Here is a 22,121-nt window from a genome sequence, read left to right as displayed (position 1 = left end):
GACCGCCAGCAGTGGAGGTCACGGACAAGAACTGATAATAAGTACTGCTTTATTACTACCAGTTCCAGTCCTCAGATCGTCGTCAGGTATCAACAGCCGCTTAAAACAGCTTTCATGTCCGTCTTATGATGCCTCACGATCTGAATACTGAAACTGGTTGTGATAAATAAGTATTTACTGTAAGCTCGTGGCGATGAAGTGCGATTTTTTTTAAATACTTACGAGATGTGGTGTACCACCTTCAGAAAATTCTTGATATTCTTCAAATTAGCAACATTCAAGACTCTCATGTCGAACATCAGCGAGTACTGACAAAATGATTCCGTGCTTTAACAGAAGACAAAATAATAGAATGGGTCTGCAAGAAAAATGCTAACCCACGAGATCTTCACTTTGAGTTATTGCAAATTATAAGTTGGTTAAATTCAAAGACGAGAACATAGGTACAATGAAAGAAAACAATTTATGTACCGAAGCTATAAATGGAACTATACCATCTGAACAAAATTATCCAGGCACCCCTATGTAACGCGAAACGGACCACTAGATATTACGAATGGCGGAAACGCCATTATGAAAAGAGGATGGCGATTATTGTGTTGTCAGCAGAGAAGTAGTAACAGCAAATAGGTAGCTCAGGAGAGGTCAGTGACTTTTAACGTAGACTAGTCATGAGGTGTCACCTGAGTAACAAATCCGTAGTATGAACATTTGAACGCTTATAAAGCCGCCCAACTCGGCTGTGTTATCATTGTGGAGTGGAAACGCGAAGGAACAACCTTAGCGAAATCAAGAGCAGGCGGACTTCATATGCTGACGGATGCGGACCGTGGAGTATTACAGGTGGTGGTTATAAAAAATCGCACAAAATCAGTGGAAGAAATGATTCGTAAGTTCCAAATTACTACCAGTAGCCCAGGTACCACAATGAATATGAGTGAGGAGTTAAGTAGACTGGATACAGTGATCGAGCAGCTCTTCAGGAGTCACACAATTCCGTATAGTGGTAAGCGCCGCTTGAGGTTGTGTAAAGAGCGACACCGCCAGGGAGTGGACTGGAAACGAGTGATGCATCCAGTGGAAAGTTTTAGCAAGTAGTGTACTCGTTACCTGCATGTGGCGCGTTAGTAAACAACAGATAATATGATCAGATTACTACTTGCGAATTTGAGGGTTAGCAGTATCTTCCACCGACATCTTCAAATGTGTGGCCTGCTGATAAGAAAAATGTTACGGTCGTTCTTAATAGGAGATTATAGAAGAGTTTACCGAACTTCTTACGTTCCCACAATTAAGGCTTTCACGATCGGATGTCATAGTTGCTGGTGAGTCTTCTGGGTCGGAGGCCGTGGTCCAAGAAACTTTTCGGTTGCAGACGTTTCGTCCAGCGCTGCGTTGGATATCTGTGGATGTGCTCCTGGTACTACTGAGTATTTATGACTAGTTATCCTGGTGCAGCGTGGCATTTTGAGTTGCCTGAAGGAGAGGCAAAGCATGATGTATGACTCGCTGTCCATACTTTCCTCGATACGTAGACGCCGAAACGACATGTTCAGTAATGATAGTGCAATGATCGCGTAGCACGATTAAAAGTGTCGCTCCCACTCTGCAGTTAGCACCAAGGCTGACGGTGACTTTCAGCCATGGCAGAGTGTGTGCGGGGGCATGAAAACGGCAAAGAGCAGCGTCACAGTGAATCGACAAGCGCGCGAGAGCGACAACAGTATGCAGACGCCTTCTCAGGTCAGCACGCCAAACATGGATTCGTCAAACTTTTTTCAGCGTTAATGATAATAACATTCAGTTGGTAGAGCACTTGCCCGCGAAAGGCAAAGGTCCCGAGTTCGAGTCTCGGTCGGGCACACAGTTTTAATCTGCTAGGAAGTTACATATCAGCGCACACTCCGCTGCAGAGTGAAAATCTCGTTCTGGAAACATCCCCTAGGCTGTGGCTAAGCCATGTCTCCGCAATATCCTTTCTTTCACGAGTGCTAGTTCTGCAAGATACGCAGGAGAGCTTCTGTAAAGTTTGGAAGGTAGGAGACGATCTACCGGCAGAAGTGAAGCTCTGAGGACGGAGCGTGAGTCGTGCTTGAGTAGCTCAGTTGGTAGAGCACTTGCCCGCGGTAGGCAGAGCTCCCGAGTTCGAGTCTCGGTCCGGCACACAGTTTTAATCTGCCAGGAAGTTTCGTTAACGATACACTTTCGGCATTGTTCTGTAGAGATTCGCACTCTGACTACAGAACTGCGGCGAACTCACAGCCGGTGTTGGTGTAATTTCCCATCAACAGGTTGACATCTAAGAAAAGGCAACATCTATAGAGAATGCTAAAATTTGCAGTATTTTCTTTCGCGGTCAGCGATGTTATATCTGTAGTGAAGTCCCAGGAATTAATGATGGTGAAAATTGGAGAGAATTGTAAAGAAGTCATCTGCATCCTTCTGACACGTCATCTGTAACATGTCAGCCGCTGCCCCGATTCGGCCGGATTTTAATAATGGGCGAGAACAGTCGCGGAACGCAACGGGCTTGCTTCCAGAGCTGTGCAGCGAAGAGAGTTGCGGTGAAACTTCAGAAGCCGTCCTACACTGAACTTCTATTTGTTCTGTCAATGTACTCCGGTACTCTGGAAGTGCTGACAAGGATAATGTAAGGAAGATAATCAGCGGGTCTGTTGCACCTTCTAAGATTTCTTTCAACAAAACTTGTTTTTGAGTCGCCTTTCCTTTAAAATTTTCCATATTATTGTTCCAGTTTGATTTGTTCATAGCTGTAATACCTAAATATTTAGTTGAATCGAAAACCACTTAAACTGTGCCAGTTACCAGGTAACACAAATTCAACGAAATTCTGGTAGTACTCATATAGGGAATCTCATGTTTTTTATAGCTCAGGGAAAATTACCACTTTTTTCACCATTCGCGTATCTTTTCTAAATCATTTTATAATTAGTTTTGATCTTCTGTTAACTTCACTGCACAGTAAGCAATGGCATCACATGTACACGATCTGAGAAGGTCTCTCAGATTGTATCCTAATTCATTTATGTATTTATGTAGATCAAGAATAGCAAACTGCTTATTTTCCTTAGGTACCGCCAGGTGAATCTTCGGTTTACCTAGATGAGTTCCCATCAATCTGTGCTCTGTACTCCCTGCGTTCTTGTTTTGATGCGATCTCTTACTAAGTTTTGCTACTAGGTGCACAAACCTGCTGTACTTAAGTTCGATTGTTCATGTTGTCATCATTGACCAGCAAGCACATCATCACTGAGTATCAGAACCGGAAGTCTGGTCATCTTATTGTTTAGCGATCCATTTACCGATTTCGCCGAAAGCCAGTGGCGTCATTCAGTTGGGGACATGTCCTGTGTTCGCGGAACGACCTAACAAGGGACTGTGTTTAGCTGCACGCCACGCGGTCCAGCATCCCTCCAGGCGCTTTGGAGAACCGTGTCATCTGCTACAAGGCCGTTGTTGTGCGTTCGCGTGACATGCATTGGCTTTCCCAATGCAAGCAGAAGGAAAAAGAAAAGAAAAGACAGGTAAATGCCACGTCGCTGGATACAGAAGTTGCATAACATGTTCTCCCAACTACTGGAATCGTCTGGAAAAGGTGGTGTATGTGTTCCGTTCGAAGCGAAATAGCGAGAAAGTGACTCGAGGCCAACACTTGCCTTTCGTTTCATATAATGTCTCTACTCTGTATGAAGACGTGTGAAAGTTAGCGTGCGGGGCCAGTGGGAAGGGTGGTCTCATTGTTGTGGTCTTCAGTCCGAAATGTGACGCAGCTCTCCACGCTATTCTATAGAACTCTCTTCATAACTATTTCAACCTACATCCACTTGAAACAACAGCCGTGTGCGAAATGTAAAGACGACAGTAACTTCCGCATGATGTGTCACTGCCGAGTAATATAACTCGATGAACGTCGACCATACGTTGAAAGAAACGCTACACTAAAGTACAGATGGTAACAAAGAAATACGAAATGAAATGAACAGAGGTGACAATTTTATTGAAAGACAATAACTACACCGAATTCGCCGCGTTTTATGATGGTTCCCTGGACGTTATAAAAAGCGGAACATAGTTCTTAATAAGGTGTCTGATCACGGTAGACAGCTACACATGCTCTGTAATGCGTTACTAAGCTGGCCACAAGGTTGGGAAGGAGTTCTTGTGGCAGGGCATTCTACACCTTCGCCAGCGCAGTTGACAATTTCTGGGTCGTATGGACGTTCAGCAATACGTCCCCCAAATCGTCCTACACGTTCTCGATGGGATTTATGTGGGGGGAACGGACAGTTCACTCGACTCGCCGAACATCCTCTCGTTCCCAGAGCTCCTCCAGCTGTGCTGTTGGAAGCGATACGCGTTGTTGTCCATAAAAATAAAACCAGGGCCGAGTGCCCCCAAGAAAAGACGCGCATGGTGATGGAGTACAGAGTCTCAATAACGATGACCGGTATCTATAGCGTGTTCAAAGTCGGAGGTCATTACGTATTCCCACCCTCACTATATGGAGCACATCTAAGATCACTACTCAGACTAAATCTGCTCTCATTCGAGAGGAGCATGAGGCTCCACTCCTCGTTGTTCCAGTACCTATGCTGTTGGCACCATCGCAAGCGATGCCGTCGATGCTTGGGTGTCAACGGTAAAAAACGTACTGGTTGTCCAGCAAGGAGGCCATCTCCACGCAGTCGCTGTGCCTCTGTGGAGCGTGTGATTGCAATCCTGTTAAATGTGGTTGCAATAGCACATGCCCTTCCCTGTCGCACGGTGTAGTTGACCGTGGTCGACGATCTCCTGTCCTTCGGGCGGCAGTGCCTGCGATTTGGAACGCTCCTCTTGCTCGTGTAATAGTTCTGTGAGCAACACCAAACTTTCAGGCTACACTCGTTGTAATTCGACCAGTCTCTAGTGTGAAATCATCTAGATGTTGTCTCCTGACCATGTTGTTGTAAAGAACATCACCACAGTCCATGGTAAATACTCGCTTATCGATACACGCCGTCTTTTCCCGTTCCTTCAACTGCCTCATGTTGTGCAGCCAGCCACATTTGGCGCTATAGTCAAGCGAACCTCACGCCATATGACGTCAGACTTTCTGTGACCTCTGGCAACTGTTTCTTTCACTTTAATTCATTTCCACTGACAGATTAATACGTCATGTTTCTTTATCTATCTCGTCCTTAAGTTTTGCAGAACGGGGTACAAACGGTGATCAAGCTATGGTCACCTTACAATTTTTACCCTCTGTTACCAACTGTATGTTCCTTGATGCCTCAGAATGTGTTCTGTCAACGTATCCCTTCTATTCGTCCTAGTTGTACCTTAAGTTTCATTTCATCCTGCCACGATTACGTATCTCTACACTACAAACGATATGAATTGAGACTGTTGCTTAAAATTAATATTAGGAAGGCGAATGAAAGACTTAGATTTACTGGAAGGTTTCTGGAAAAACGTGTTGCATCTGTACGAGAAACTGGAGACAAGATGTCTAGAGCACTCTTTCAGTGGCTGAAGCGCTTATCAAATAGTCAGGACAATAAGCATCGAAAGTATTCAAAGATACCTTTCTGTAATCCTAAAAGTCGGTATAGCCCATCCAAAAGTGTAACATAAATGGTCGGGTAACTTAAATGGGAATACAGTAGAGCGTCGATTATCCGAAGTAATTGGGGGACATGGGTGTTCGGAAAACTGGTTTGTTCGGATAATCGCACTGTACATGTTTATTTGCCAAAAAGAAGTACTGTACAGTAAATTTATACATAAAAACAGGCATCTCTTTTAGTATTACAAAATAACATACAAAGGCAACTTCAGTAGGAATATACAGGGTGAGTCACCTAACATTACCGCTGGGTATATTTCGTAAACCACATCAAATACTGACGAACCGGTTCCACAGACCGAACGTGAGGAGAGGGGCTAGTGTAATTGTTTAATACAAACCATAGAAAAATGCACGGAAGTATGTTTTTTAACACAAACCTACGTTTTTTTAAATGGAACACCGTTAGATTTGTTAGTACATTTGAATATATAAACAAATACGTAATCAGTGCCGTTTGTTGCATTTTAAAATGTTAATGACATCCGGGGATATTGTAACCTAAAGTTGACGCTTGAGTACCACTCCTCCTCTGTTCGATCGTGTGTATCGGAGAGCACCGAATTACGTAGGGATCCAAAGGGAACGGTGATGGACCTTAGGTACAGAAGAGACTGGAACAGCACATTACATCCACATGCTAACACCTTTTTATTGGTCTTTTTCACTGAGGCACATGTACATTACCATGAGGGGTGAGGTACACGTACACACGTGGTTTCCGTTTTCAATTACGGAGTGGAATAGAGTGTGTCCTGACATTTCAGGCCAATAGATGTTCAGTGTGGTGGCCATCATTTGCTGCACACAATTGCAATATCTGGCGTAATGAATGTCGTACACGCCGCAGTACATCTGGTGTAATGTCGCCGCAGGCTGCCACAATACGTTGTTTCATATCCTCTGGGGTACCACATATCCTCTGGGATACCAACGCGACGCGTTTCCAGTGGGACATTTTCGAGCAACGTTAGCAGATCATTCTGTAGAAACACGATGTATGTTGCAGCTGTTTGGGCCCCTGCAATGAAGTGAGGACCAATGAGGTGGTCGCCAATGATTCCGCACCATACATTTACAGTCCACTGTCGCTGTCGCTCTACCTGTCTGAGCCAGCGAGGATTGTCCAAGGACCAGTAATGCATGTTCCGTAGATTCACTGCCCCGTGGTTTGTGAAACCCGCTTCATCGGTAAACAGGTAGAACTGCAACGCATTCTCTGTTAATGCCCATTGACAGAATTGCGCTCGATGATTAAAGTCATCGCCATGTAATTGCTGATGTAGCGACACATGAAGCGGGTGAAAGCGGTGACGATGCAGTATGCGCATGACACTACTTTGACTCAGTCCACCGGCTCTCGCAATGTCCCGTGTAATCATGTGTGGGTTCATGGAAACAGCAGCTAACACACCAACTGCACCCGCTTCTCCTGTGACGGGCCTGTTACGGACCCGTTTGCGTGCTACGACCATAGTTGTTGCATACAGTTGGCGGTAGATGTTTTGCAATGTGCGGCACATTGGATGCTCTCTGTCCGGGTACAGTTCTGCATACACCCTGCAGGCTTCAGCTGCATTTCGTCGACACTCGCCATAGATGAGTATCATCTCCGCCTTTTCAGAGTTCGAATACACCATGATCACAGTTCCTACAACACTACACTATCACAGACGTCTGGTAACACGGTGTACTACAGTTGGTCTGCGTGCGGAGACGAATGCAGAATAAAAATAGCAGCAAGCGCTACATGCGGACACTGCGACGGCTAGACCAAACCACAACAGTGCACTACAGCCACACCCATAAACACGGTCGTCATTGTAAACATGTCCCTGCAGATGCTGCTCGCCGACTGTGGCCCGTGTTTGTTACACCACGCAACTGAACGTCGGAGGTTTCAATCGTCAACTTTAGGTTACAATATCTCCGGATGTAATTAACATTTTACAATGCAACAAACGGCACTGATTACGTATTTGTTTATATGTTCACATGTGCTAACAAAACTAACGTGGTTCCATTAAAAAAAAACGTAGGTTTATGTTAAAAACATACTTCCGTGCATTTTTCTATGGTTTGTATTAAACAATTACACTAGCCCCTCTCCTCACGTTCGGTCTGTGGAACCGGTTCGTCAGTATTTGATGTGGTTTACGAAATATACCCAGCGGTATCGTTAGGTGACTCACCATGTATAGTATGTGGCACAGTTTATTAAACAAAAATACAGGATGTTACAAAAAGGTACAGCCAAACTTTCAGGAAACATTCCTCACACACAAATAAAGAAAATATGTTATGTGGACATGTGTCCGGAAACGCTTAATTTCCATGTTAGATCTCATTTTAGTTTCGTCATTATGTACTGTACTTCCTCGATTCACCGCCAGTTGGCCCAATTGAAGGAAGGTAATGTTGACTTCGGTGCTTGTGTTGACATGCAACTCATTGCTCTACAGTACTAGCATCAAGCACATCAGAACGTAGCATCAACAAGTTAGTGTTCATCACGAAAGTGGTTTGCAGTCAGTGCAATGTTTACAAATGCGCAGTTGGCAGATGCTCATTTGATGTATGGATTAGCACGGGTCAATAGCCGTGGCGCGGTACGTTTGTATCGAGAAAGATTTCCAGAACGAAGGACTCCCGGCAGGAAGACGTTCGAAGCAATTGATCGGCGTCTTAGGGAGCACGGAACATTCCAGCCTATGACTCGCGACTCTAATGTCAGCGTCAGAGAAGTTGCTGCTGTACAAGGTAACGTTGACCACGTCACTGTATGGAGAGTGCTACGGGAGAACCAGTTGTTTCCGTACCATGTACAGCGTGTGCAGACACTATCAGCAGCTGATTGGCCTCGGCGAATGGTTCATCCAACAATGTGTCAATCCTCATTTCAGTGCAGATGTTCTCTTTACGGATGAGGCTTCATTCCAACGTGATCAAATTGTAAATTTTCACAATCAACATTTGTGAGCTGACGAGAATCCGCACGCAATTGTGCAATCACGTCATCAACACAGATTTTCTGTGAACGTTTGGGCAGGCATTGTCTTGATTGGGCCCCATGTTCTTCCACCTACGCTCAATGGAGCACGTTATCATGATTTCATACGGGAAACTCTACCTGTGCTGCTAGAACATGTGCCTTTACAAGTACGACACAACATGGGGTTCATGCACGATGGAGCTCCTGCACATTTCAGTCGAAGTGTTCGTACACTTCACAACAAAAGATTCGGTGACTAATGGATTGGTAGAGGCGGACCAATTCCATGGCCTCCACGCTCTCGTGACCTCAACCCTCTTGGACTTTCATTTATGGGGACATTTGAAAGCTCTTGTCTACGCAACCCCGGTACCAAATGTAGAGACTCTTCGTGCTCGTATTGTGGACGGCTGTGATACAATACACCATTCTCCAGGGCTGCATCAGCGCATCACGGATTCCATGCGACGGAGGGTGGATGCATGTATCCTCGCTAACGGAGGACATTTTGAACATTTCCTGTAACAAAGTGTTTTAAGTTACGCTGGTACATTCTGTTGCTGTGTGTTTCCATTCCATGATTAATGTGATTTGAAGAGAAGTAATAAAATGAGCTCTAACATGGAAAGTAAGCGTTTCCGGACACATGTCCAAATAACATATTTTATTTCTTTGTGTGTGAGGAATGTTTCCTGAAAGTTTGGCCGTACTTCTTTGTAACACCCTGTATATACATATTACATACGCGTTTTGCATGAACAATACACACAGTATACAAAATTAACATTAAAAAAATCCTTTATTTTGGTCTGTCTAAGCAAGCCTACACGCTTACGAGCAGCTAAGTCACGTACTTTTTTCATTAAAGATATCTGAAACTGGTCACTTTCATCTTGGGCTTCAAACTATCGCAAGGCTTGTTGATCCATCAGTAGAATCAAGCATAGCTATAAAATTTGCTATGCTCGTCTTTTCTTTTTTAAATATCCGTAATTGTCGATTTCCCCACCTTGTACTCATTGGATAAAGTGGTTGCAGATTCACTTTCTTCTAACCTTTTAATAATCCCGTACTTGTCCCTCATAGAAAGGACAACACGTTTACATTTAAGCATTTTGTATCGTCAAGTTCACTTCTTCACGCAGCAGCACACAAGTGGTCGTAACAGAGAACAGAAGGTGACTGTTCGCACTGTGAGAAGCCTTTCTTGGGGGCGCGCAATCCTTCAAACTGCGCGGAGCGGCACGTCTCAACTCTAAGCCGGCGCAGCTGTTGCTGTGGACAGCTTTGATACTGCCGCTACTTCTACAGCCAGTGCCAAGCCGACAGAAGTGTGTCGATTGTTGAAACATAGCGACTGGCTGCTTGGCCGGTCTGCAGCGCCTTGTGGAGGCCCCATTAGAAGCAATGTTCCGCCAGCGGTGGCCCAGTGCGGCGACTACTGTGGGAAACTTGGTTTGGGAGTGAGGGGGATGATGGACGGTAGGGTGGGGAGTAACAGATGCGAGCGAGTACACAGTTCGGTTAAGCGGTCGTTCGGTTGACCGACGTTCGGATAATCGACGCTCTACTGTACTTGCATAAAGACGATTTCGGTCTCACAAAGTTCTGTTGGGTAAATTTAGTGATGCCGTCCTCGAACTTGACTGTGTGACCAGTATCCCGTCAGCAGCGTATTTATCCTATGGTATAATGAGACAGAGGTACGAGATATTAGCGTGCATACAAGGCATACAAACTGTAACTTTTCCCTCGATCAGTATGCAATTGGAATAGGAAATACAATCGGTAGTAATGTAAATACAGATATATTCATCAAATCTTGAGATTCATCTTGTACTACGACGTTTCAAAAGCTGCTATTCGGTTTTGTCTGAACTGTTTATCGTCCACGTTTCATTTCCGTACAAAACAGCACTTCGGACAAACACTTTTGAAAGTACTTTGTAACAATTTAATTTATACTTCATGTTAACAATTTTCTTACTTCACGAAAGCTTTTCATACTATCGCGATTCTGCATTTTATATTATTTGTGTTTGTGTCATTTTTCTACCCAAACATCAAATTGCGTCTAATCCTTTCAGTGTCTCATTTTCTTAGCTAATTCTCTCAGCATTATTGTTTTTAATTCTATTGCCTTTCATCACTTTTTTTTTACTTTCCTTATGTACGTCTTACAACCTCTTTTTAAGACTCCCTCCGTTGCTTTCAACAGCTATTCCACGTCCTTGGATATCTTAGATGGAGTTAACAATGTCGTCGGCACACCGCAAAACTTTTATTTCATCTCTCTGAACTTGAATTCCTGCTCAAAATTTCTCTTTGGTTTCATTTAGTGCTTGCTTGATGTACAGGTTGAAGAATATCGGGTATAGGTTACAGTCGTCTCACTCCTTTTTCAACCACTGCTTCTCTCTCTTGTCTTTCCACTCTCATAACTGCAGCCCGATTTGTTTACAAGTTCGAGATAATCTTTCGCTTCCTGTATTTTAATCCTGCTACGGTCAAAATTTCAAAGTTGTGTTTCAGTCAGCATTATCGAAACCTTTCAACATTGTCAGAACCTTTCTCTAAATCTACAGGTTCAGTCTTATATGCGTGTGTTGCAGTTCGTACATTGTATCGCTAAAAGCGTTATTGTAATTTTGATACCCTCCGTGTAGTAGTAAAGGTGACTGTCGTATTCTTTGAGATACGGGGAACACTAACGGCTCAACGATGTGTACAGCACACTACCGAAAATTTGTCCCCCTGCGATGCGAGTGCGTTCTCTAACGAAGCGTGGGAGCCAATGCCCGCATAGGCAGCTTGCCATCACCGCATGTTTTATGGACCGTTGCTCGGACAAGGTGGTAGCAGGCGTATCGCTTTCATCGACAGTAGTAGTAGTAGTAGTAGTAGTAGTAGTAGTAATGCATCTGAAGCAGCCTTGCCGGCCATGTGGCCGAGCGGTTCTAGGCGCTTCAGTCCGGAACCGCGCTGCTGCTACTGTCGTAGGTTCGAATCCTGCCTCGGGCATGGATGTGTGTGACGTCCTAAGGTTAGTTAGGTTTAAGTAGTTGTAAGTCTAGGGGATTCATGACCTCAGATATTTAAGCCCCATAGTGCTTACTGCCATTTGGACCATTTAGAAGCAGCCTTGGAAAGAACTCCGAGGAATCAATACGCTATAATCAAAAGAACATCGATCGTAATACTGTCATAGACGTATCAGATACCTGTGCTCGTGCATTGTACTATACGAGATAACAGCCTTATCGCTAGTTGTAACATCTCTGTAAAAAAAGAGGTTCATTATTTTCATTTCATAATCTTTCTGATTACTTGTGATGTACTGTATGTAATTATTTTGAAGTTGTCATCATCATCATCATCATCATATTCCCTTCCTAGGCTGAGGCTAACTGTCTGTTCCGTCTTCAGATGTTATTGTTGAGTCCATGTGATTGCGGGCCTTCTAGGATTTCTTCTGCTTCTTCGACTATGTCTCAATAGTGTTTCGCCAGTCTTTCTTCTGGCATTCTACTCCCTTGTTCTTTCCACCTGCTTCCATATTTGTCAGTAGTATTGTCTATGCTTTCAACTTACAGTTCTTCTCTAATTTGTTCTTTTCTAGTCCGCACATGGCGAGTGAAAGCTTACATTCTTTTTCAGCAATTTCATTTCATCTGCCTATATATCCGCCCCTGGTAGCTGAGTGGTCGGTGTGACAGAATGTCAATCCTCAGGGTCCGGGTTCGATTCGCGGCTGGGTCGGAGATTTTCTCCGCTCAGGGACTGGATGTTGTGTTGAAAATTCCTGGCAGATTGTTGCCGGACCGAGACTCGAACTCGGAAACTCTGCCTTTCGCGGGCAAGTGCTCTACCATCTGAGCTACCCAAGCACGACTCACGACCCGTCCTCACAGCTTCAATTCTGTCAGTACCTCGTCTCCTACCTTCCAAGCTTCACAGAAGCTCTCCTGCGAAACTTGCACAACTAGCACTCTTGGAAGAAAGGATACTGCGGAGACATGGCTTAGGCCGGTATTACACTATCAAATTTCTTTGTCCAATATCTTTGTCCAATATCTTTATCAAAGATATTTGATAGTGTAATAGGGACTTTGTCAAATGTCGTCCAATATTTGATCAAATCTAGGGCCTCGCTGTATATTTGATCAAAGAAACTGCAATGTGACATGTTACCACATGGAGCGCTAGCATCGCTGCAGCGTTGTGTCGTCTGTAGTGTTTTTATAAACATTGGCGGTAAATACAATTTATGTGTGCCGACAACTACAAAATTAATAGAGATGTATGAAGCTGGTGGGGAGCTTTACAACGTGAGGCACCCTGAATACAAAAATAGATTAAGGAGATTGGAGACCTGACCTGACCTGACCCGACCTAACCTAATCTAACATAACCCTCTCCTGTAGCAAGGAATCGGAGTGTTACAGTGAGACTGTCTTCTGAAGATGTAGCAGTTCTTAAGTGAATATTGTGCTTTGTGATAAGAGCACATACAGAAATGTATACTCATCCATTCTTAAGTAATTGGTGTATGACTTGACGTCTCCCACTGTAAGCTCACGTTTACAAGTTTTGTTGAATGCTTTTATCGTGTCGTCGTAAAACCCACGGCTTCACCCAGATTAGATTACTTTTTCGTTCCATATATCCGTGCTGAGGAGAGCCTCGTGGATGTGGAACATGTCGATTTTTTTAAAGCTGAAATAACAATACTAATAGTATGAATAAATACAAAATTTGTTTCTATTAAAAATTTCGCCAATGGAGTAAAAGGAGTTAGCCAGTACTAAGTCTTTCAGGATCCTTTTAAACTGATCTTTATTTCCAACTAAATTTTGTATGTTTCCTGGCAAATTATTGAAGATGAGTGTTCCTGAGTAGTGGACCCCTTTTTGAACTAAAGTAAGTGCTTTTAAGTCCTTGTGCAGATCATTTTTGTTCCTAGTATTGTATGTATTAACTGAGTTGTTTGTTGGAAAAAGAGATGTATTATTTACGACAAATTTCATTAAGAAGTAAATGTACTGAGAGGCAGTAGTTGGTATACCCAGTTCTTTGAAGAGGTTTCTGCAGGAGGTCCGTGAATTTACTCCACAAATAATACGTATTACACGCTTTTGGACCTTGAAAACTTGTTTGACTTCAAGATTTACCCCAAAATATTATCCCATATGACATTATGGAATGAAAGTGCTTTTTCATTTTTATGTTGCCTATGTCTGCTAATACTCGAATTGCAAATACATATTTGTTAAGGCCTTTCTGCAGTTCTGTGGTGTGCTCCTCCCAACTGAATTTATTATCAAGTTGTAATCCCAGGACTTTTAAGACTGTCAACCTAGTATGTATGGTTCCATTTTTTCCCCCACTTCTTTTCCGCATGTGCACACAATGCAATTGGAGTACGTAAAACTGCTGCGGTTAATAACAAGTTGTTGTCAGCCATCTTGAACTTTGACGAAAAATTTGATGACAGTGTAATACCCCCTCTAGCGCTACGTCAAAGATCTTTGTCAAATATATTGGACGGAATATTGGATCACATCTTTGATCAAATCTTTGACAAAGAAATTTGATAGTGTAATACCAGCCTTAGCCACAGCCTGGGGGATGTTTCCAGAATGAGATTTCCACTCTGCAGCGGAGTGAGTGCTGATATGAAACTTCCTAGCAGATTAAAACTGTGTGACGGACCGAGACTCGAACTCGGGACCTTTGCCTTTCACGGGAAAGTGCTCTACCATCTGAGCTACCCGTGCACGACTCGCGACCCGTCCTCATAGCTTCAATTCTGCCAGTACCTCGTCTCCTACCTTCCAAACTTTACAAAAGAAGCTGTGTGTACCGGACGTGAGTCGTGCTTCGGTAGCTCAGTTGGTAGAGCACTTGCTCGCGAAAGGCAAAGGTCCCGAGTACGAGTCTCGGTCGGGCACACAGTTTTATTCTGCCAGGAAGTTTCATATCAGCGCTAACTCCGCTGCAGAGGGGAAATCTCATTCTGGGTGTTGTGTTGTCCTAATCATCATCATTTCATCGCCATCGACTCGCAAGTCGCCAAAGTGGCATAAAATCGAAAGACTTGCACCCGGAGAACGGTCTACGCGACGGGAGATCCTAGTCACACGACATTTAATATCTGCCTGTATTTCGCTAATATTCCTCTTTGTGAGATATTAAGTATTCATTCCGCTCTACTAAGTATTCATTCCGCTCTACAAGTCCTAGAAGTCTGTAACGGGAATGTCCGAGTACCCTATAGAGAATTTCCAATGTTACAAATGTGTTTATGCCCTCCTTTAGCTAAACAGTAGGGGAAGGTCTTCATAATGCAATAAATAAGTAACTTAAGAAATAATGTTTACTTACTTGCTAGAAATTACACTACTGGCCATTAAAATTGCTACACCAACAAGAAATGTAGATGATAAACGGGTATTCATTGGACAAATATATTATACTAGAACTGACATGTCATTACATTTTCACGCAATTTGGGCGCCTAGATCCTGAGAAATCAGTACCTAGAACAACCACCTCTTACCGTAATAACGGCCTTGATACGCCTGGGCATTGAGTCAGAGCTTGGATGGCGTGTACAGGTACAGCTGCCCATGCAGCTTCAACACGATACCACAGTTCATCAAGAGTAGTGACTGGCGTGTTGTGACGAGCCAGTTGCTCGGTCACCATTGACCAGAAGTTTTCAATTGGTGAGAGATTTGGAGAATGTGCTGGCCAGGGCAGCAGTCGAATATTTTCTGTATTCAGAAAGGCCCGTACAGGACCTGCAATATGCGGTCGTGCATTATCCTGCTGAAATGTAGGGTTTCGCAGGGATCGAATGAAGAGTAGAGCCACGTTTCGTAACATGTGTCAAATGTAACGTCCACTGTTCAGAGTGCCGTCAATGCGAACAAGAGGTGACCTAGACGTGTAACCAATTGCACTCCATACCATCACGCCGGGTGATACGTCAGTATTGCGATGACGGATACACGCTTCCAATGTGCGTTCACCGCGATGTCGCCAAACACGGATGCGACCATCACGATGCTGTAAACAGAACCTGGATTCATCCAAAAAAACGACGTTTTGCCATTCGTGCACCCAGGTTCGTCGTTGAGTACACCATCGCAGGCGCTCCTGTCTGTGATACAGCGTCAAGGGTGCCCGTTGTCTAACCGAGTGCCACCTCACGTACAATGGTTGGGCGGGCCGTGTGGTCCGGTGGTATAATGAGGCCTTTCGGTCCAAAATGGTACGTAAGAAGCAATTGTATTTATATGGAGACACGAATATTGGCAAATCCACTTTAGTTGAAAAAGTGCTGTCACGCAGGCAACATGTTTATATGCCGTTTTGTTCCGAATTCGGATTTGGCGGTTATGATGCACGTTTACACCATGTTATAGTGTTTGAAGAATTTGACTGGCTTCGTTGGCGTCCTTTTGCGTCTATTTTGAAACGAATTGTTGAGGGGCGCCCTGTCACTGTCAATGTGAAAAACAAGCCCGGAATGACTATTAAACATAGAGGACTTGTCATATTTGTGTCGAATGAATTTAATGTTGGTGATGAAGCATTGATTTCACGATTACATGTAGTGCATGCCGATTGCCATATTATTCATTGTTTAAATATGAAGGAGGAGATGGCGTCGGACACGTCGGACGTGGAAGCCGAGGCGGAGACTATTTGCATATCGTCGGATGAAGATGACGAACCGGTTTCGCCGTGCACGTCCGAGGCGATGGATTCGCCGACGGAACACTCTGACTAGGCCGTATTTTGGACGAATGTGCAAGTGGCGTACCGAATATACACAAGCGGACGCAGCTAGATTCGAATATGGAAAAATGGCAACTATTGAAAAATATGACGAGAACGGAATGAGAGCAAAATCATCGGCATCTGCTCCCTAAGTTGAGCAGAGTTTCCGATATTCACCATACATACACTATTCGCTTCACACGTCTCCAAAGGCAAAAATCTAATGAAATTGACGGAATATGCTGGCCCTCCAATGGATCTCCGGCATAACTGGGTATCATGCGATTACAGGTGGATGGACGATCTCAGTTTGCTCCGAGGTGCGAGCAGTATTGCTGTTAGGACACTTAGTGAACGATCCCAACATAGCCGTCGATGTCGTTTCATGCGTAGCCTTTTACGATCGCCCAGCTATCGATTTCTCTGCAACAAGGACGATTTCGTGGAAAGTAGGGAGGAGTTTCATAACCGCACCTTGAGTGTCCTAACCCGAAAATGAATAACGCTATGGGGGAACGGAAAACACCATTGTTTTTCTCGATTCTGTATGTCACATGACCCTTTTTTTCGCTAAAATTTCTATTTGCGTCCAAGGTGACGTTTTCCAAAATGACCGCCATGTTAGTAGCAGAGCCTTACCGGCTTTGGCACATTCATTTTAAATTTATGTTAAATCCACCTGTTTCCGTTTTAGAAAGTATGGTTCCACACGTGTGGAACAGAAAACAGTCGGCAAGATTCTGCGTCAAGAGGGAACATGTATTTCGTGATGGCGGGAGCGTTTACTTACGGAGCCTTGAACCGGCTTTCAAGCGAAATCCTTCACGTAAAGTTATAGCGTGCATAGAACCAATATTTGTTTTCGCAGTGTTAGAGTTTATCCCCGCAGGCGTTGGAAGGTTTTCTCCAGCCAAATAATACACCAGAGCTGTAGTTTTACACTCTGCAAGGACGGCACCTGTCACTTGCTGCTGACGTACGTGGCTACAGCACAGTGAGGCGTTGCTAAGGTAAAAAGCGAAGCTCTGTGCAGGCAACTGCATAACATTCGGATGTAAATATGTCTCGAATTTAAAACTGGACATATTTCCTAGACAACATAACTGCAATTAAAAGCGAAAAGAAGTTTTTACAGTCTTCCAAAGTAACTAATCTATGACATTTTGAAAGATTATCAAAAGCGAGAACCCATTACAACAATTTTCAATGCAAATTTAATGCCTATTTTGAACAGTTTTTAACAATATAAAACCGCCAGCCTGTAACCAACTCGTATACACACATACATGGAACATGTTGGATCATACTGAAATATTTAGGTGCACTCATCTTTCTTGTGCAGCAAAGTGTGGCTTATGCGTATTTTCGCAGTGTTGATGGGTGCATGATTATGCTGATGTAGGGGTTTCTGAAGAGGCTGAGGTTCTGATTAACACATAAATAATTTTGACTGACGGTCCACAGAACATTTCAAATGTATTAACGTAGATAATGGATTACTCCTTAATACTAATACATAGGTAGTGCAACGTAGAAACATTGACATACTACATCTAACTGTAGTATACTAAATCAACGTAAACTAGAATGTTTGTAAACATCTTTTGGAATTACAAAATGTGCAGTTACTTAAAATTTAATGCAATAATACCCGCAAAGTATGTAGTATACATCTAGAAAGCAGACTAACCATCCAAAAAGTCTAATAAATTTTAAAAATACCAAAGTAATGCCTACCCGCTAAGAGAGCTACACGCAAGTATGTGGTTGTAATGTAATATAACTCGTAATTTCGAGTTGCTTCGAGATTATACTGTTTTTACTAGCGTGGAATTCCTTGTTACAGTATCGAGTTGAACAGAAAATAAATATCTGATAACACTGTTGCCGGAACCGATGGCTAATTCACCAGTAGTTTTGCTAAATGAATTAGAATGTGTTAGTTTAGACTTTCAGTTTACACATGCAGATTAATATTTCTGTTCATACTTGCCTAATCACTGAATATGCTTGCAGTCACACTGATTGATGGTGTAACAGTCCTCACAGGCTGAACCATGGGACTTCTGCGTCTGTCGCAACTCAACTACCATTACGTGTGAGTATTAGATTATTAACACACATTCCGAGCTAGGCTGCTTCCAAGAGCTGGACGTACTCTGTACTTCTCCACACAAAAAAATTTAAATAATAATTAATAGAATGTAACAGCTAGTTCACTGGTTACCTATTGAAAGTCTAAGTATTGAGATACGTTGATGTGTGAAACGGCGATACGCAACACCTTTGACGTGGGTATTGTAACTAGTTTGCGCTGTGGAGTCTGAGAACGCAAATGAGAAGTTCAGCAAGAAATTTTAGAAGGGACTGTGGAGAAGGAGCAACTTCTCTGGCCAATAGAATTCTCCTAATACCAGATACCAGTCTTAAAATTAAGAAGGAATGTCTGAGAATGTACGTTTGAAGCACAGTATTGTACAATATTGACTCATGGAGCGAGGAAAATCCGGAAAAAAAGGGAATAAGCGTTTGAGATTTTGTGCTATAGAAGGATGTTAAAGACTAGTAGGCTGGTAAGATCAGGAATGAGGAGATTTTCTGTGAAGTCAGCGAAGGAAGGAACACGTGGAGATCATACCACGAAGAAAGAACTGGATGGTAGGACATGTGTTAGGACGTCAGGAAGTAACTTCCAGGGTAGTAGGGGAACTATACGCGGTGAAAACTGTAGGGTAAGGCAGAGATTGAAATATATCCGACGAATAACTAAGGATCCAGGGTACAAGTGCGCACCAAACCAGTCATAACACTAATGACTAAAAAAAAAAAAAATGTAATTGTGGCTCAGGAATGTAAACATCATTCATTTATCTTGCAGTGTTCTGACAGGAGTCACAAGAAATAAAAAAAATATTTCATGTTTAGTGGTAAATATAGGGTTATAAACATAAAACTGCTCCTCAGGTTTCTTTATTGAGATACGGGAGTATCAAAAAGTCGAGAAATGTATATGGAGCTGTTCCTCCTAACTTATAGACGTAGCAGGAAAGGGCTGCAGGCCTATTGTACACAACAACAGATTGTTGTAGCACTGTAACCTAACAGTCGCGACTCTTACTTCTGTGAAAGTTGTTACCGTCTGACAGTGAAAGGGCTTCTGCCGACATGAAATCCATTCGTCACTTAACGTCTTATATGCCATGACTCACTGGTTGTTTTTAATTCATTCCCTACTGGATTGACGAAATAATTATTACTGCATCCCAAGCCTTAAAAGGTGTTAAATGACTTCAATAGTCACAAAATAACTCTAAACAGAGCCAAAATTCATGAATGAAATGGCTTAAGCTAGAATGGAAAGTCAGGTAGAAACAGACACCGTGGAAGATCAATTTTACCACGTTATTCAGTCTACACTGCACAAGCAGTAAAGCAAACGAAGGATAAATTTATGAAGGGAATTTAAAGTTCAGGTAAAAGAAATAAAATCTTTAAGGTTTCTCATAGACATTGTAGTAGCCGACCACAATATTATTGCATCTGGGAGTGAGGACATTTCTGACGTCCTATCGTAGTTTTTATCGTGATATTTCACGAGGCTACGCTGAATGACGTAATAGTATATGTACGATTGTCCTGAAAACATTCACAGCGCGATGCGTTTTCTGTAGTCACCGCTCTATTCGCTTACTGTAACCTCAACGCATGTTTCCGATAACGGCCAAGGGACGCCAAGTGCAATACTATCGTGATTGAGTAATAAAGTGTATTCACGATAGGGGTTAAGGTTTATACAAGTGAAAATAGTACAAGGGTAACGGAGAGAAGCAGAATTAAATCGTTGATGACGAAAATAGTTCAAATGGCTCTGAGCACTATGGGACTTAACATCTCAGGTCATCAGTCCTCTAGACTTAGAACTACTTAAACATAACTAACCTAAGGACATCACACACAGCCATGCCCGAGGCAGGATTCGAACCTGCGACCGTAGCAGCAGCGCGGTTCCGTACTGAAGCGCCTAGAACCGTTCGACCACAACGACCGGCCCGGTGATGCCGAGGAAGTGAGGTCAGGAAACAAGCATAGTAGTTCAGTTTTGCTATCCGGGCAGCAAAATAAGTGACGATGACAGAAGAAGAGTGGATAAAAAATACAGTCTGGAAGTAATAAGAAAAGCTACCCTGAAAAATATGTTTTAACATCAAATATAAATTGTAACGTTAGACACACTTATTTGAAAGTACTTGTCTGAGATGTAGCCTTATGTGGGACTCAAAGATGAACGCGTAACGGGACAGATAAGAAAACACAAGCAAATGGAATTCGGTGTTGCAGAAGAACGCTGAAGTCGAAATTAGTAGATAGTATAAACATCGAAGAGATACATTATCGATTCGGGAAGGAAAGATCTTTATGACACAACTAAGAGACGCGCTACATTGATGTGACACGTCTTAATGCATAAAGGTATATTTAATTTGGTAGTTGAGGGAAATGGGAGTAGAAATTGCAGAGACAGGATGGACTTGAGTAAGCAGGTGCAAACCGCTGTAGCCTTGTAGGTCGTTACGCAACGATGAAAAGGCATGCGCATGACAGTTAAGCACTGAAAGCTTTCGGACAGATCACCACAGCACCAACAACAGCTGTCAGAAGTTAAGTAGATGAAATGAATTTCTGAGCTTTCCTAAGGCCCACTACGCAGAATACTGTAATATAATAGGTAAAATATTTGTTAGGTGGATATTTTTGTTACAATTTAACATTTTATCGACATGGCGGACCCTTTTTCAGCTGGCAGAACAGATCGGATGGCTATCGACGACGTAAGACGTCCGCCGAACGTTTACTGAAAGACGCCACACTTCAGTGGCCTGGCGATAACATGTAACTAGGTCAGTGTGGCTCGGTGTGACTCTGGAATTCCTCCTGTCCTTCACATCCCACCCAAAGGCCTGACGAGTCTTCCACCTGCTTGTACTGCACATTCAGACTCGGAGATAGATAATTAGTAAAAAGGTTTGCGTCTTCAGGTGGCGCTCCAACCCTCAAGTTCACGCTTTCATTATGATTCGTAAGTAAAACGAAAAATAACTAGTTGTGGTTTTCGGACATTTGCCTGATTATTGTAACAAATTAGCAGTATTAAATGAAGACCTTTCATAATCGTCTCCGGCTCGGCATTGAACCACCAACTAAAAGATCATAAGCCGTTGTTTTAAGCAATTTTAACGAACTAAAAGTCCCTGCAAAGGAAAAAGCCCGGCCAACTGCTTACGTCACAGGACGACGTCAAACGAATACAAGACAGTTTTATTCGTAGTCGCCGTGCGGAGTGGCCGCGCCGTTTGAGGCGCCATGTCACGGACTGCGTGGCCCCTCCGGCTAGAGGTTCGAGTCCTCCCTCGGGCATGCGTGTGTGTGTTGTTCTTAGCATAAGTTAGTTTAAGTAGTGCGTCAGTCTAGGGACTGATGGCCTCAGCAGTTTGGTCCCTTAGGAATTCACACACATTTGAACTTTTTTCTTTTTTTGTTCGTAGCCCACGAAAGTGAACCATGTAGAGCTATATATTGAAAATAAAACAGTTATGGTTGAAAAGTTAACTATTATTTAAAAATAACGCGTTTCGCAGTGGTTAGGCATAATCATAGCATGTAAAACTGTCAAATCAGTTCACTGCGCCTGCTACCAAAGCTTTACATCAGCCACAT

At 43.1% G+C, this 22,121-nt stretch overlaps 1 protein-coding gene across 1 annotated transcript in view; it reads left to right on the top strand.

The window, feature by feature from the left end:
- Nucleotides 1-15,838: 15,838 nt before the first annotated feature.
- Nucleotides 15,839-22,121, top strand: part of LOC126101380 (protein takeout-like) — an 80,103-nt gene continuing 73,820 nt past the window's right edge. The window contains exon 1 of the mRNA XM_049912046.1: nt 15,839-15,894. Coding sequence (XP_049768003.1) covers nt 15,839-15,894 — 56 coding nt within the window. The remainder of the gene's footprint in view (nt 15,895-22,121) is intronic.

The sequence above is a fragment of the Schistocerca cancellata genome, chromosome 9, assembly GCF_023864275.1.
Source record: "Schistocerca cancellata isolate TAMUIC-IGC-003103 chromosome 9, iqSchCanc2.1, whole genome shotgun sequence".
Taxonomy (NCBI): Eukaryota; Metazoa; Arthropoda; class Insecta; order Orthoptera; family Acrididae; genus Schistocerca; species Schistocerca cancellata.
This window is presented reverse-complemented; position numbering and strand designations above follow the sequence as displayed.